This window comes from Hydra vulgaris, chromosome 02 (genome assembly GCF_038396675.1).
Source record: "Hydra vulgaris chromosome 02, alternate assembly HydraT2T_AEP".
In the NCBI taxonomy this organism is placed as follows: Eukaryota; Metazoa; Cnidaria; class Hydrozoa; order Anthoathecata; family Hydridae; genus Hydra; species Hydra vulgaris.
In genome coordinates, this window is record NC_088921.1 from 23472537 (window position 1) to 23491327 (window position 18791).

The following is an 18791-nucleotide window of genomic DNA, read 5'->3' on the forward strand; positions in this document are numbered from 1 at the left end:
AAGCTAAATTAGCATCTGTTAAGGTTGCTTTTCTTTATCATGCTAGCCATTTTTTCTCACCTAATTCCAATCTCTTCCCCTACAAATTTTTTATCTGCTCCTGTATGAAATACTGTTGCCATATTTAGGCTGGTTCTTCTAATGATGCTCTTTCTCTTCTAAACAAGGTCCAAAAAGACATTGTAAATGTAGTTAGACCCAGTCTATCTGCTAAGCTTGAGCCTCTTTCCTATCATCGTAAAGTTGCATCTCTTTCTCTTTTCTACAAATACTTTTCTACATCACGGTCGTTGTTCAAAGGAGCTATTATCTCTAGTTCCATCAACTAAAACTTATTCATTCAACCTTCAACTTTTGAAGTCTTCTGTCAACTGTTGCCTTGCTCTATAACTCTATTTTTTTCTTCTTCTAGTAACTCCCAACTCAATAGTGGTTGCTTGCAGCCTTGTTGGGAGTGAATCAGAATTAAAATATATATATATATATATATATATATATATATATATATATATATATATATATATATATATATATATATATATATATATATATATAAGTTAAATGAAATATAGAAGTCTAGTTTTGGAATAAAATTTATAATAAGTCTTAATTTAGAACAAAATCAAACAAGGAAGGTTAAAGCGTTTTCAGTCAAAAGACAAAGCAACCTTTAGCAATGGTCAAAAGACAAAGCAACCTTTAGCAATGGTCAAAAGAAAAAGCAACCTTTAGCAATGGTCAAAAGACAAAGCAACCTTTAGCAATGGTCAAAAGACAAAGCAACCTTTAGCAATGGTCAAAAGAAAAAGCAACCTTTAGCAATGGTCGAAAGACAAAGCAACCTTTAGCTATGGTCAAAAGACAAAGCAACCTTTAGCAATGGTCAAAAGACAAAGCAACCTTTAGCTATGGTCAAAAGACAAAGCAACCTTTAGCTATGGTCAAAAGACAAAGCAACCTTTAGCAATGGTCAAAAGACAAAGCAACCTTTAGCAATGGTCAAAAGACAAAGCAACCTTTAGCAATGGTCAAAAGACAAAGCAACCTTTAGCAATGGTCAAAAACATTTTTAAGTTAACTATTTTGGCTAATCACTCCTTTAAAATCCTTTTAAATCTAAAAAATTACCTTTCTAAAATATTATTAAAACTTTTTAAAAAAGTATATTTTTAGTTAATAACTAAAAATAAATAAATAAGTTAAATTATAATAAAATATTATTAAATATTTAACTTATTTGACTTTTATAATTTTTTTATAATTTCTAACTTTTTTAAACTTAAAAAGTTTTTCTTGCTTTTTTTGGATTTTTGATAGTTTAACAAATAAGAATTAAATTTAAAAACAGAAAAAAGATTTACAAAACCAACCTACTTGGTCCACAAAGTTGGTTTTGAATCAGAAGTGAATAAATTGGTAATTCAGTTCCATGCGCAATTGGCTCAGTAAAAATCTACAAATGCAAAAAAAAAAAAAAAAAAAAAAATTAAAACAATAATAATAAAAAAATATATATATATATATATATATATATAAATATATATACAACTAGGTGCAGTTGCTAGTGAAACAATTTAAAACAATTTAAAAATTTTAATATTTGCTCACACATGTTTAGTATTTGCTCACAAGCTTGTTTAGCTCCATATTTTTGATGCAGATGATGAAGCTAAACAAGAAGAACAGAAAAGGGAAAAATAACCAAAAGCTGAGAAACCACGAGAGAGAAAATTAGAAGTAATTAAGTTGCAGACACAAACTACCATAAATAATTTTGTTCCTAAAAAAGATTGGAATATAAAGAAATTATTTTCCTCCAAAGTTAATCAAAGAGTTATAATTTTTATTGCAATGGACAATCAACCTTTTTCTGTAGTTGAAGATCAGAGATTCATTGAATTGATTGATCACTTGCAACCACAATACCTTATTCCAAATTGAAAGTTTTTTAAGAAAATAATGCTACCATAATCACATGAAAAATTAAAAACCGTAGTATTTTATGACATTTTTGCAGCTGGTTATATTTCATTTACAACTGATATTCAGACAAATAACAATAGTAATGATGCATTTATATCATTTACTGTGTATTGAATAATTTTATTAGAAAGGATTGTGTTTTGCATACAAAGCATTTTCCAGGGTCCCACACTTCAATAAATATTTCAAATTTGTTTGATGCAATGATAGTTGATTGGGATAAATCCAAAATTCATATAGTCCTTCAACTTGTAACTGGCCTGACAGAATCTTCAGGCATCTCACATTTTATTTATCAACTTTAGCTAGTTATCAAAAATATCCTTTTTGATCAGGTTGCATTACCACATGATAAAGAACTCGTTTTAATCATATGAGTTTGGCTTGCACCAAATTTAAAAAAATACAGAAAGATTTAGATTCTGAAATTTCAATACCTTTATTACCAATGCAAGATGTTCCAACAAAGTAGCACATATTTAATGTTGGATCAAATAGAAACTTTTAAAAGATCTATACAACTTTACAGAGCAGACCACCCTCATTTATCAGCCATCTACATCAGGTTGTCAGCCATCTACATAAATTTAAAAATGACAATTACAAAAAGTTTCCTTACTTGCTATGAGTCAAAAGTAGAAAGTAACCCTAAAGGAAAAAAGAATCCAAAAGGAAGAAAGATTCTTGCAATAGCAGATGAAGATATTCAAAAAGAAATTGTTTTATGACTGGGAAAGAAATATGTAAATTATAAAATGAAGAAGCAGTGTTGTACTATTTAAAAATTAATAATAAATACCAATTTTTAAATGGGAATATATATATATATATATATATATATATATATATATATATATATATATATATATATATATATATATATATATATATATATATATAGACACACACACACAGTCGATTCCTTGTGAGTCAAACACCAGTTAACTTGAGCATTTGTTTAGTCAAACAGTTTTCCTTGTTTCCTTGGTATATTGGAGGTTTGAGTTAACAGGAACTTTCTCTCTTTCTCTCTTTCTTTCTTTCTTTCTTTCTCTCTCTTTATATATATATATACATATATATATATATATATATACATATATATATATATATATATACATATATATATATATATATATATATATATATATATATATATATATATATATATATATATATATATATATATATATATATATATATACACACACACAGTCGAATCCTTGTGAGTCAAACACCAGTTAACTTGAGCATTTGTTTAGTCAAACAGTTTTCCTTGTTTCCTTGGTATATTGGAGGTTTGAGTTAACAGGAACTTTCTCTCTTTCTCTCTTTCTTTCTTTCTCTCTCTTTATATATATATATATATATATATATATATATATATATATATATATATATATATATATATATATATATATATATATATATATATATATATATATATATATATATATATATATATATATATACACACACACAGTCGATTCCTTGTGAGTCAAACACCAGTTAACTTGAGCATTTGTTTAGTCAAACAGTTTTCCTTGTTTCCTTGGTATATTGGAGGTTTGAGTTAACAGGAACTTTCTCTCTCTCTCTCTTTCTTTCTTTCTTTCTTTCTTTCTTTCTCTCTCTTTATATATATATATATATACATATATATATATATATATATATATATACATATATATATATATATATATATATATATATATATATATATATATATATATATATATATATATATATACATACAACATGAAAAATAATGAATGGTCAACATTTAACGACGATTGACTAAAATTGATATTTTGACATCCCAATATGAATTCTTGCCAGTCAAGCATGACCAGTTGAAAAAAAATCAGAGTTTTAAAAAACAAGATTTTACAAATAATCATGATGTAATTTGGAAAATACATATACTAAAATTTTATAAAATTATTTGAATTTTAAAAAAGTGTTTGAAATAGTTTTATTGTTTATGACATGCTACTTTAATTTGCTTCCTTGACAAATATATGACATTAACTATATCTTTTTGATTTACTTATTTAGATTACTATGCAACATATACTATATATACAGCTACTATATATAAGTAACATATACTATATATACAGTTACTATATATGCCGACCTCACACAGATTAAGGTCAGCAATAATTTGCCGGCCTTAATATGTGTGAGGACGGCAACAGGTCGACAGAAAAAATGTAAAACAAAGATTTGACTATAAAACATAGTAACAAGGTTAGTAATTTTTTGCCGACCTCAAACATTTCTAGGTTGTCAGTTAAGTCGGCATTGCCGAATGAACATTAGTAATTTTATAGTAGTGTTTCATAAAACGATTATGTAACAATTATAAAATAAATTAGTACTAAGTATCATGCTTAAATGTGTTAATGACTTTATTAGTAACTAATTACTATTAGCAGTTTTTAAAATGATTTTAATAAGCAGAGATAAAAAATTATTTTCTCTGCTAATTGAAATCAAAAATATAAACTATTGAAAATTTTTTTTTTTTTCATTTAACTTTTTTTTAACTTATTTTGAAGCTTTTTCTTGCCAATTAACTTTTTTTTATAAATTCAATTTTTTAATTTATTTTTTTCGTAGCTTTTTCTTGCCAAAATTTGTCATTGCAATGAACTTGTTTTCAAATAAATTTAAAATTATCAATTGTGCGTTGGCACATCTTTTTTTTTCTTCTATGTTGAATTGTAATTAAATCATCAAACATCAACTTGTCTAAATGGAAGCGAATAAAAAGAGACAAGCATCACTTTCATTACTCAGTAGCATTTCATAAAACAATTTCTTTTAGTATTAAGTTATCAGTTTAGAATTTTTTAATATTTTTCGTTTTGATATTAAAAAAAACAACAACATTAAATTACTTGGATATTAGCAAACTATTTTTTTTAATCGAATAAAAACCTGTACGTGCAAGAGTTATTTTAAACTATTACCATTTGCAGGTTATTTGAACATTAGTTACATGCAAGTTTAAATTTAAAAAATTCATAAATTTTATCTAAAATTATTATTTTTAAAGTTCATTAACTTTCAAACATTAAGTTATTTTTGTATGCACAAGATTCAGTCATGAAGAACTATTACTAAGATTTAAACAATATTTAAACAAAGAAAAAATAAAATTTTGACAGTCCAAAAAGAAAAACAATTGACTGTCAATTCTATGTGTAACTGGTCGAATTGACAGCTTGCTTTTTATTTCTTTTTTTCTACGCTGTGTGTGTGTGTATATATATATATATATATATATATATATATATATATATATATATATATATATATATATATATATATATATGAAAATGGTTAGATTAACCCCTGCATATATATATGCAGGGGTTAATCTAGACCATTTTCGACAGCGCTGCCTAAATTCAGAAATTGAATCGTTTTTTTTAATATAGCAAATTGTTTTTTTTCGCAAAAAAATGCCTATATACGGTAGTGCTTCCGTCAAATTTCCTTATGGCAGATGCCGGCACGGGGTACCATAGCCCAAATTATTTTCCTAGTATAGCCCCCTGATATATGTATATTATGATATCATATTACCAAAAACATAACTTCAAAGTGGTGCCTAAGAAACTAAGTCTTTTTTTAAACTTGAAAAAACATTTTTTTAAATACTGCTTATGCAGAAAAATAATACGATCAGCTTATTAATACAATATTATGAATCCTCTGATGGAGAATTCTGCATATCAGCTTCTACTGCACCAGTAGAGCACCTCTTTAGTCGGGGAGGTTTGATTACACAGGCCAACAAATAATTTTCATCAGAAATAATTAGGATAAAATTGTTAAAGCAGATTTCAAAACTGCAATCAGATTTTTTGTATAGTTTTTGTAAATTATCTAATTATATGGCTTTATGCTTATTTATTAACGTTATGATTGGGTAAAAATATTGTCATAATCTTTTCTCTAGTCTTTGTATACAATTTTTACTGGATTTTCTAGATAGTTTTTAGTTTGAACTTTATGTGAAGTTTTATACTAATATAAAATAAGAAATATAATGTAATTCACATTATTCATTACTGTCTTATAATAATTATAGTACTATTTACAGTTTTTATCAGTAAAACATAAATTCAAACATACAGGTTTATTTTGGTTGCCACCTAGGTGACCAAGATAAACCATGGGCGCCACATCAAATATGCTATGCTCGTTCAAACAGATCATGCGATTAGATGAATAAAATGAAATCTTTAATGCCATGATATCAAGGGTGCTGAGAAATCATCATGCAGATTGTTATTTTTGTAATTTCAATACTAGAGGTTTTTTTGCAAAGAACAAACACAATATTGCTTAACTAGAAATGGATTCAGCACATAGACCAGTGCAACATTTTGAAGAATTGCCCATTCTTCCAGACAATGTTATAGATTCCCTTGAAGATGAAGTAGATAGTGATGAAGGTGCAACTAGTTGCACTCACAGACCATTTGTAGATCCTGATTACATTGATAATCCTACCACCTCTCCACATCAAACTTGGTTTAATAAAGAATATTTTTTTATATAATTTGGTATTAAGGTGCTCTGAGAAGTTCTAACAGTCTTATCACAGAGCATTTAAGTAGAACATTTAGCACCATTAAAGAGCATTTAACACCACCAAAGCAGCAAATAGAAAATTTAACACCACCAGAGCAGCAGACAGACAACAACAGAGAGCAGAACTCGACAACAGAGCATTTAACTAGAACATTTAACACCATCAAAGAGCATTTAGCTAGAAAGTTCACACCACCTTCCTTATCAATGTTGATTATCTGGCCAGAGCCTGCATCGAGCCACACATTTTTAAATTCAGAACTCTAGCCACAGTGCCACAGTTCCAATACTTTTTACACAATTTCCAAAAGTTAGTGCTGTAAATTTGAAGTCAGACATTTTTGTTGGGCCACAAATCCGGGAGCTTTTATTGGATACTGAATTTGAGCTTTTATTGGATACTGAGCTTTTATTGGATACTGGCTTTTAAATGGAATTTTTAAAAGGATAGAGTTGCAAAACTCATTGATTCTTATAAAGAAATGGATTGTCCAATGTTTTTAAAATGCACTTGCTGCATTCCCATCTAGACTTTTTTCACCAAGATATTAGAGTTATTGAAGTTCAATACCAAAGATTTTATAAAAGCATGATGGCTGACTATTGTTAGATGCTGTATTGTAAAATTCCAGATCAAAAGTTTAAACATATTGTACTCTTAATGCTTTTAATAGCTTGTAATGTGTACTCTTATTTTACAATAATATTAAAAGCTCCTTTTTAAGTAAATAACTATTTGCAGGTTATTGAAAAATAATTATATCTTAAAATTTTTATATCCAGCGTTATTTTAATATATAGAATGTATTTAGAGGTAATGGAAGGCAATTTTTAAAAATTGTTGTTTGTCAGCCCACTCTAATCTATATGCTACTTTTCCCAAGTAAATGGTTTGCATAAAAAGTGATTTATTAAACATACCATTTTCATATAATTATGTACATTTTCATAATACTCAATAATGTAAATAATTAAAAAACTTTACTGGCTAGTACAAAACTGATGACCAGATGTGGAGTAACCAGATTGTGATGTAACCAGATTTGTATTTAGTATTGAATATACATTTAGAAATGCTTATTTTTGTTTGTGATGAGAAAAAAAAAGTTAATTTTGTTGAGCTGTGTTATACAAAAAAATTGTGTCAGATTGAGTGATAAAAAGTCCTCTCTTGTATATTTAAAATTCAACATTGAGGTATGAAGCGTAATTACTGAAAATGTGTAATATGTTACAACTAGGATTAACAAGTTATATAACTCGTGAAATCAAGTGATACAAAGTTGTCTGTGTTATTTCTTACATAAATTATTTGAATAGAATATGTAAACTTTACCTTGAGTTGTTTTTGTTTTTTTGTAGTATAGTATATGACTACTAGTCTGGCACGTCTACTATATGTGAGCTACTCTTAGTTTCATAGTGTAATGGCCTTGCATCATTTTTTAATGTTACACTTTGTTTCTAACAATATAAGAAACTGTTAGTTTCCAATATTTGTTAATGTTACCTTTAAAAGAGTGCAATGGCACACTGCACAATATATATATGATAAAATAATTATTTTATACATGTGTAATTAAATTTTACTACAGAGTATTGTGTATAAATAGTAAAATAGTATATCAAAGGCAAAATAACATACATGTGTGAGCAAGAGTCTTAGTTTTAGGACTCGAGAATCTAAGTCTTGATTTTGGTATTGTTAAAGCTTTCGAACTCTTGGCCTTGGTCTTACTTTTTGATGGGCTTGCTCTTAGTCTTGGCCCAAACATCTTGGTTTTTACCTACTACATATCTGGCTAAATAATAAATGAATATAAAACAAAATGCCAGATCAAAATAGAAAATCTGCAATCCTATATTATGTTAAACAATTGAGTTATTCAGATATTCTGGGCCTTAAATGTTCATCAAAAACCTCAACTAAAAAACTATTAAAAAATGTTTAAAGATATCATTTAATTAAATGGCTACAAATCAAATGTTTCTATTATAAAAAAATAGTCAGGTATAATAAAATTTTATTAAGATTATATTTAAAAATGAAAGCATGTGAATCAAAAAATTTTGACTGAGATTTATAAACTTTATTGTAAACCTCTTCGTGTTAAAAAATAAAATAAAAATTTACTAAAAACTTTGCCATAAAGAAATTATACCAACAGAACTTCATGTATGGTACAAGTTGCTACCTTAAACTATTTATAAACCTAAGTTGCTACCTACAATAACTATTTTATTTTATTTCATTAAAAACAAAAAGTTATTATAAATTTTGAAAATTTTAAAACTTACAGTAAATTGAAAATTGTTTTCACTATTATATCCAATTATTCTTGTAAACTCAAACTCTGTTGCATTCTAAAGTAATTAATTAAACTTAAACTAATTAATAACTTTACCAGTAGAAAAACTACAAAAAATAGAAGTAATATAATAAATAAAATGGCAAATGAAAAAAAAATGGTAAAAATAGCACATTTCAGAACAGAAATTCCTCACATTTTGTTTTTTAAATTTGCACTTTTCTTTTTTGTTTTTTTTAATTATATTTCTGGTTCTGAAATGTCAAATATTCAATTTAAAAAAGTAGTGAACGTGTAAAGGTGTACTGTACATTTACTAAGTTTTATATAAAACACATATATTTTAATGTTTTATACTGATGTCAATTAGGTCTTAAAATATATCTTTGATCCATGGGGTAACCTTCCCCTAACACTAATCTTAACAGCCCCTACTTACTCAACATTTAAGCTTTTGAAAATTCCGAAATTTGATTATTTAAAATTGTATAACCTTTGCATCAAAAGATCTAGAGACAAGTTAACTCAATCTAAAAAGTTTAATGGTCGTACTGTTGATATATATATATATATATATATATATATATATATATATATATATATATATATATATATATATATATATATATGCATATATATATATATATATATGCATATATATATATATATATATATATATATATATATATATATGCATATATATATATATATATATATATATATATATATATATATATGCATATATATATGCATATATATATATGCATATATATATATATATGCATATATCTTTTGTATTGACATCATGTATAAGAGTATATGTTATATTAGTAAGAAAACATCAATTAATACAAATTCTCTTAATACATTCAATAATTTGTTATTAGAAATTTTCGCTGGATTATGGTTACCAGCATCATCAGCTAGTAAAAAATTTTATACAAAGTAATAAATGTATAAAATTTTTTATGAGCTGATGATGCTGGTAACCATAATCTAGAGAAAATTTCTAATAACAAATTATTAATTGTACTAAGAGAACTTGCATTAACTGATGTTTTCTTACTATATATATATATATATATATATATATATATATATATATATATATATATATATATATATATATATATATATATATATATATGTATATATATATACACACATATATATACAAAACATATAAATATATGTATATTATATAAAAATTATTAGATGAACAGTACACCTTTGCATATTACATTATCAGGGGCTATTCTAGACCATTTTTGACAGTGTCGACTGTATTTGGATGCCATCCAAATTAAAATTTGAGGACATTTTTTTTAAGAAGTAAAAAATATTACAAATATTGCTTTTTTTGCGAATAAAATGCTGATATTCCGCTAAAGTTCACCGGAACAAGGGGGTATCGCCGCCCAAATTTCTTTCCTAGAATAGGCGCTGATTATATATATATATATATATATATATATATATATATATATATATATATATATATATATATATATATATATATATATATATATATATTTATATATTCATATATTAGGGTTATGACTTTTTTTCAACCCTATACTCCTGTACTGTAGTTTGATGAACTTTTACCTAAAAAGCATGAAATGAACTATTATTTGCATATCTTTTGAAAAAAGTTCACCCCACCATTAAAAAATCAATTTTTAACTATGCAAACCGGCTTTTATTGTTGTCATCATTGAAATTTATTTAAATTCAGTTAGATATTTTAATGAGTATATATTTTTCAGTCAATGTATGTGCATCTTAAAAACTACCTCAAAGATATTTTAATTAAAAAAATATATATATTTATTAAAATATTTAACTAAATTTCAATGATGACGACAATAAAAACCGGTTTGCATAGTTAAAAATCGATTTTTCAATGGCGGGATAAACTTTTTTCAAAAGATATGCAAATAATAGTTCATTTGGTGCTTTTTAGGTAAAAGTTCATCAAACTACAGTGCAGGAGCATGGGGTTGAAAAAAAGTCATAACCCTAATATATATATATATATATATATATATATATATATATATATATATATATATATATATATTTATATATATATATATATATGTAAAATAATAATAATAATAATAAAAATTATAATTAAAATAAATTTTAAAGAACATTATTTTCATTTACTTTGAGTAGTTTGAAACATCCACTTTCACTTGGACTGTAAAAGCCAACAACTAAATTTTTCACTGTTTTATTGTCAACTGAAAGTAAAATATTACAACAATTTAAAATTTTGAGAACGAATTTAGCAAATGAGAGTTTTTACAAAAAAATTTTTTACAGTTTAAAAATTTTATGTTTAAGAACTACTTAAAATTTTTCCACATAAATTAAGATATAGAAAATAAAATTTATTTAAAAAGTAATTGAGCTGAATTTAGTTTTATCCATATTATTGTTACTTTTGTTAATATTATTTTTGATAAGTTGTTTTAACTGTATCTTTATGCTACATATACATTTATTTGCTTACTAAAAATTTGTGACCAGAAATATAAAAGCTATCCCAATTTTTTTATGACCTTTAAAAACAGCCATATTTAGAACTTAAATTTTAATTTAATTACTTTAGAGCTTTTGGTCTCTTTATAAAAGTAATACAAAATGCGAAAAATAAATTGGATGCCCTCACATATTTCCCCCATGTTGTACAACTTTAAAACTGGCAATCAATTTCCATTATTATAGTATGACTGAAATCAGTTATACAATAATACTGGAAAATCTAGTGTTATATCAAAAAACTATTTGTTGTGATTTAACCTGCTATTTGCCATAACCAAAACTAATTATATTTGTTTTGTAAGCATCGATAAATAATTATTAGGCAAATCTTTGCCTAAAAAATTATTTGTCTAAAATAACTGAAAAAAACTTATGTGTTGACAAGTGACAACAAGATCAACTTTTGCTTAAGTATTTGTAAAGAAGATTTACCAAACACTGATATTTGTATACATGCAGAGAAGTTGGAGATGACAATAAACTGTAGGTTTGTGATAACATATGCCAGCTGGAGGCATAAAGCATACACAAGAGCAGATAATACAAATCAATACATTTATAATTTTTGTAATTTGAATTTTTGATCTTTTTGTAAATTAAATATTATCATATATAATGTCATTTAATGACATTAATAATGTCATTATCTTGTTATATACATATATAAAATATGTCAATATTATATGGTCATTATGCAATTTTATTTGGCCTCTTTTTCATTAGGTAACAAAACTCTTTTTAAAAGAAAACAGATATAATAGCCACAATTCTAGTAAAAAATTGCTAAGAAAATATATAAATAATTGTAATTTCTAGATATTAGGTTTATTTTGTCTTATATCTTTGAAAATCTTTTTATTAAAAAGATAAGCAAAAACTTTATTTGTAGTCATCAGTACAACTTGAAAACTAACAACAACAAAAATCCACCATCGTTATATTTTAATAAGTTTTATAATACAGTGTCTTCTATTACCTTTTTCTTCATCTTATAGTATAAGATGAATATATAATAATATATATTCATCATAATCATCATAATAATAGTAATAATATTCATCATAATAATAGTATAAGATGATCTTACAGTATAAGATGAAGAAGAGGGTATTAGAAGAGATTTGGGTGTGTGTTTGTATTTGAGGTGTCAGTGTTGTGTATAAGTAATACATCATGAACACCCCAAATAAATAACAGATCAACACCCCAAATAAATAACAGATACATTCTTATTGTTTTCTTTCTATAAAAAAAAAAATACTGTTTTTACCTAGATTTACCTAGATATCCTCTACAAGATTTATTATATTGACTTGTAAACATTTATATTTTGTAAGCATCAGGCAAATATATAAAGTTATATATTTAAAGGAGAAAGTTAAGTCTTCCTGACCTGCTGCTGGTATTTTTTTTTATGGATCTATTTTGCTCTGTTAAAGTTTTAAACATTGAATTTTAGAATTTTTTTAGAAGTTAAACTGTTTTCAAAATGATATTAAAAGAAAGCCCTTGAATTAAGGGTTTTCTTTCAGTACCATTTTGAAGACAGTTTATGTTCTAAAAAATACTAAAATTCACATTTAGTACAAGAGTAATATTTTTCAATTTTAGTAAAAGAGTACAAAGACTTAGAAAACTATGACCAATTTAAAATTGGTCATAGTTTTCTAAAAAGGTCTTCGTACTCAAATTTAGTCACTTAAATGTTAATAACATTTTATCGAATCATCCAATTTTGATATTTCCACCTTTTTAATGCTACTTAGAAGCTCATTCAGAAGATGCACAACATCTAAGTTTTTCACAGTCGACTTCATACGAATTAACGGTAGCGGGTCGTTAAAGCAAAAAGCTTAAAAGTGAAAAGATATTAATTAAGGTGACCATTAGGGTTATGACATTTTTTTAATTCTGTTGTGGCCATACTTCTATAACATGAGAAATGTTGAGTAATTGATAAAAAAACTGGTTTAATGGTAGTCTAGTTGCAAAAATATTCCCCCCCCCCCCCCTTTGATAATAGCTGATTTTTCATAGATTACATGAGGAAACATAAAACTTATTATGTTAACGCATTTATGAACAGCCACAAAAATAAATAAAACTAATTTTAAATTATATTTAGTATTTATAAACTACATATCATTGAAGTGGATCAATAAAAGTAATTATTTTCAGCAAGTTAGTTTTAACGCTTCACAGGTCATTCTTTCCAATAAATTTCACATTTGCATATTCCCATTTTTTTGAATTTTGAAGGAGATCTTCCATCAATTTAACGCCTCGTTCAGCAATGATGTTTGCTCTTGGAATATGAACTACACTATCTTCATTGCTCCAGTGTTTCATAAAGCACTTTAAAGCAGCTGTACATTTAATTTCAGTCAATGCATCAAGCATATAGTCGTATAATTTATCATCAAATAGTTGTTTGCTGAATCAAAGTTTTTTCCATTGATTTGCAATAAAAGTTGCTGCACTTTCAAGTTCACACTTCCATGTTGGTATAAGAAAATAGGCAAGAAAAACCTATGATGCTCTAAAGTTCCATCTAGCACTTTGCAATGGAGGATGCTTGTGCCACTTAATTTTTGTTAATTTTTTATGATTCTTGAAGTAACTAAAAGCTTCACATAACTCATAAAGGAATTTAAAGTCATTTCGCCATCCCAAGTTTATGTAATGATTAGGCTCAGCTTCATATGTATAATTTTTTTTAAGATTTTCATAATTTTTTTGCAAATTTATAATCAAAACCAGGACTTGTTGATTTACAATTTACAAAATGATCCAAAACGTGTTTTAAAAAGAGATCCAGTATATGATGCTGACATCCTAAATATTGTGGTTTAGTAAAGCTTCTGGTTTCTATTTCATTTTGTATTTTTACAACTATACCATTTAATCTTCCTGTGTTTACTGCTGTTGTGTCACATATAATCATTGAATTACATTTCCATGCATCAAAATCATTTAGCAATTTTTTAAAAGCTTCAAAAATATCATTAGATTTTTCACTTTCACATTTAATAATTCCTAAGTTAATTTTCCTTTTCTCATTTAGAATTAGTACAACTTGGTATTCAGTCTTGTTTATTTTCTTTCCATCAAAATGTAGGCAGAGTTGTTCTTCTTGTACCATTTTATTCTTCATGTTTTCCCCTTGGTTTATAGTTGATCTCCATATTCCTGTCTGACTTGGAGTTTCTATTTCAATACCTTTTTCAAATAACTGTTTACAGATTCTTGCTGATTTATTTGTACTTAAAGATTCAGTTATCACAAGATTAGATGCTAACTTTGTTCTATTATATACTCTCTTTCTTGATTTTTTTAATTCCACTGGTTCATAATTGTCTTGTGAATCTAAATCTAAACCACTTTCTTCTGATGCAGTTGAACTGCTAACTGGACAATTATTTACTTTGCTTGTAGAAGTTGTATCTTTTGCATTACAAACTTTGACTTTTGAAGGATGTAATGACACTTGTGTGTTAGTACTGTGACCAACTTCTCCTGAATTTAATAATTGTATGTTATAAAATTTTTTATCTTCCAGACTAAGCCTTTTAATATTGGTGATATCAAAAAAGTCTCCAAAAACAGAGCATTCTTTCTTTTTGCCAGGCTTTTTAGGATACTTGTCATGTTTTTCTATAACCTTTTCAATTTTTCTTCCAACTGATTTTTTAGAAATACTTGGAAAGTTGAGTTTGTTCCTTAATTTAGTTATTTCGACAGCAATTAACTTTACTCTTACTTTTCTGCTTTTTTTAATTGATGCCAGGTAGTTGTAAAGTCCAATAATAAAAGTTTTTTTTAGCATTCTATTAAATGAATCCAATGGTTTTCCAATAAAGGGTAGACCAATTCTTGATGTTATACGTTTTTCAAACGAAACTAAATTTTTTGTCCATACTATTGAATATTTGTCAACAACAGTTTTGCTATATTTATTTGACATATTAGAAAAATCTAAAATGCATGGATAATATATATTAGTAATGTTCTATGTTTTAATATTATTTTAATAAAAATACTTTTCTTTAAAAATTTACTGTATAAATATAAAATTAATTAAAAAAGACATTGAAATGGGTAAAGACAAAAAAAATGAGTAAAACATAAAACGCATTAGTATTAACTATTTTCTGTGTAATATTTCTGTGTATTTGTGTAATATTTCAGTTCAGACCAACATATTACACAAGCACATAAAATAGTTTTTACTTAGGTTTTTTTTATGCTTTGTAGCGAATTTAAAAATCAAATACTTCCATAATAGTCATAAAAACAACAATATTTTTAGAGCATAACTTAATTGTGGGTGGGTGGGGGACATTTTTTAACTATATTCAATATTACTATGAAATTTTAATATTAACTATCAATTTCTAAGGTTTTAAAACTATGGCCAATTAAAACTGTGACAAAAGTTAAAAAAATCATAACCCTAGTGACCATATTTGTAAAAAATATCAGACGCGTACAAGGAATAAATTTGGTATGTATAAATACAAATGGTATAAATACCATTTCTTTAAAGAGGGAGCACTTTTTTAAGAGACGCCAAAAATAAAATAAAATATATGTTTAACTTTAATTTTTTAGTGGCCAAACAGGACAAAGCGCAATGGAGCACGTGCCCCTTTCGCTCCAGCCCTGCCTACGGGCCTGGTTTAAATGGGTTTTACTAAAAACTCGTTTATTTTAAAATAGCATTTGAATAAACTAAAATATCGAAAAATATTAAACAATATTTGCATTTTTAAATCACAAATATTTTTCATAAGAATGAATTGTGTTTAGCAACATGTCATCTTTTTCAATTTTTTCTGCAAATTCTGAGCAGCTATATTCTCTTAAATAAAATTTAACGAACAAGAAAGCTTCCAAAGTTTTCATTGAAAGTTGGGATTTCTCTTCCGTCCAAATATCAATGGCAATTGAAAACAATCGCTCTACTGAAGCGTTTGTACCTGGTAAACATTATTTTCGAAATGAGAAAAAATTTCAACCCATTGCTTGTCACATTCAACAGATTGTGAGTTCCAAGAAAAAAACTTTTTCTTTGTGCAATATAAATTAGTTCTCCAAATTTCGTCAAACAATTCATTGTCATTGAATGTGACTTCTATTGATTTTTTCAAAAAAGTTATAGTTTCAATAATTTCAATCCATTCAACTTTACAGTTAAGTAAAGACCATTTAAAAACTTCAACCTGATTAAAGTGACGCGTCCACTCATCTATATACTCTAGACAGACACTGTAAAAAATGTTTACTTCTTTCAGAAACTGGTTTTTCAAATGATGACTACTTTCTTCGGTAACTTGCAAATGCTGTCTTACCATTAAAGGTAGAAATTTTTCTTCTTTTCTAGATTTTATCTGGTCTTTCAAATCCTTTAATACTACGGCAACTTCAGCCGCAGAAATATCATCTTTCTCAACTTTTTTTACCGTGTTATAAAAAAACATTGGCTTGACTGCGAACAAAAAACAATACTGTTTCACCCATTTCGTTATTGAAAAAGTCAAATAAAAATTTCGGACAATTTTCTAAGCTTAAAAAGTATGATCTTAGTGGCTGATATAACTTAAGTACTCTTTCGATAGCTGGAAGTAAGGCCAACCAGCGAACTTTTGAGAATCCAAGCAATTTTTGATATTCCATTTTGTGTTTGATAGACTTGCAATGATCTTCAATTGCAGACCGTCCACGATTACTAATGTCAAATAGGCTTTGACAAACAGTACATTTGAGGAGCTTATCATTGATCTGCGTTAAGAAAGGAAACACTTTCTTTAAATTATCATTAAACGTGTTTGATCTTCTCTTCTTACAATTTATTTTTTAAATTCGATGTATAAATAGTTATAAAAACGTTAAATTACTTTTTTATGAAAACTTATTTTTATAAACTTCTTATCAAAATAAATTGCAAAGCGTTATTTACAATAATTAAGGAAAAAAGACATTGCAAAGCAAACAAAATTTGCAAAAACGAGCGCATTTTTTTGTGTTTTAATAAAAAATCTTTCAAAGTAATTTTGTTCTTGTCTAATGGTAATTTTAAAAACTTTTTTTTTTAAATGTTTACGGGAACTTAATTCATTTAGTTTCGTGTTTTAAAGTTAAGTTTATTAAAATTTTATTCATTTTGTTTTTTAACTATATTTTAGAAAATTCATTTATTAAAAGCCTTTCAAATAATATATTTTTTGAAAGAATTTTATTTGCTTTTTTTTTTATATATATAAACGCGTACACAAATGCGTACAAACCCCAAACGTGCAAAGCTACCATCAAACACTTAATGTGCATGCTAAACGCGTAAGTATGGTCACCTTATGTTAAAGCGAATTTTTCTTTTGTTCTTTTTTTTTTCAATAATACAGCGTGGTTTTTATCTTTATTTTTTAAACTTTGCATTTAAATAACTTTTCATTAATAACTTAAAAAAATATTTTATCAACAACTTTATATTATTTATTTACATTATTTAATACTCTGAAACATTCTGTAGATTCACTAGCCGACGCAAACGTACGCAATAGCCCGTCATGCAAAAGAACATTCGGTGTATAAATGCGAGCAAAAAGACTGTTGGTTGTTCAAGAGCTTATTAAAGTTTATTTACATCTTTTTTGAGTTAAAATTTATTACGTTGGATTTCGTAAATTTCTTTGCGGAGCTTTTTGCATTGGAGTTTGTTATTTCTTTTATATATGTATTTGCCAGTTAGTAAAAAAACATTTTACAATTGTAATTAATAAAAGAAAAATTTACATGACTGGGGCTAGAAGAAGACAAAATTAGTCTTATCATTAAGCCCCGAAAAATGCATCATTATAAAATAACATTTTCCAAGAAAATGCAAAAAATAAATAAAATATTGTAAAGTTATTGTAAAGTTCATTTATATATACTTGTATTGAAGCATTTTTTTTGTAATTGAAGAATTTTCAACATAATCTCCACATCGTTGTAATTTTATTTCGTGAAAAATCAACAGTTATGTTACAATCATTGTGTGTGCATATATATGTCTGAGAAAGTACTTTAGTCTAAATTACTTTCTCGGGCATATACATGCGCACTCACGCTATGTATGTAACATAACTCTAAAGTTTAGAGGAGCAAAGGTGCGGGAGAATATAGCCCTCATCACAAACACCAAACCTCACTTATCAATACCTTTATACTGTTTCGGCAATTACTATTTTTAGTAATAATAATAATGATAATTATAAGTCATTACCCTTTTTTAGTTATAACCCGTCATATATATTTACGGGTGTTCTTCCTAAATTAGTATGATATCTAGTCTGC

At 26.2% G+C, this 18791-nt stretch overlaps 1 protein-coding gene across 2 annotated transcripts in view; it reads right to left on the bottom strand.

Moving 5' to 3' along the window:
• Positions 1 to 18791, bottom strand: part of LOC100202417 (uncharacterized) — a 71267-nt gene that overhangs the window by 31015 nt on the left and 21461 nt on the right. For both annotated transcript variants that reach the window (XM_065790335.1, XM_065790336.1), the window contains 3 exons: positions 11076 to 11152; positions 8893 to 8958; positions 1375 to 1453 (listed from right to left, as the gene is read on the bottom strand). In XM_065790335.1, coding sequence (XP_065646407.1) covers positions 1375 to 1453; positions 8893 to 8958; positions 11076 to 11152 — 222 coding nt within the window. The remainder of the gene's footprint in view (positions 1 to 1374; positions 1454 to 8892; positions 8959 to 11075; positions 11153 to 18791) is intronic.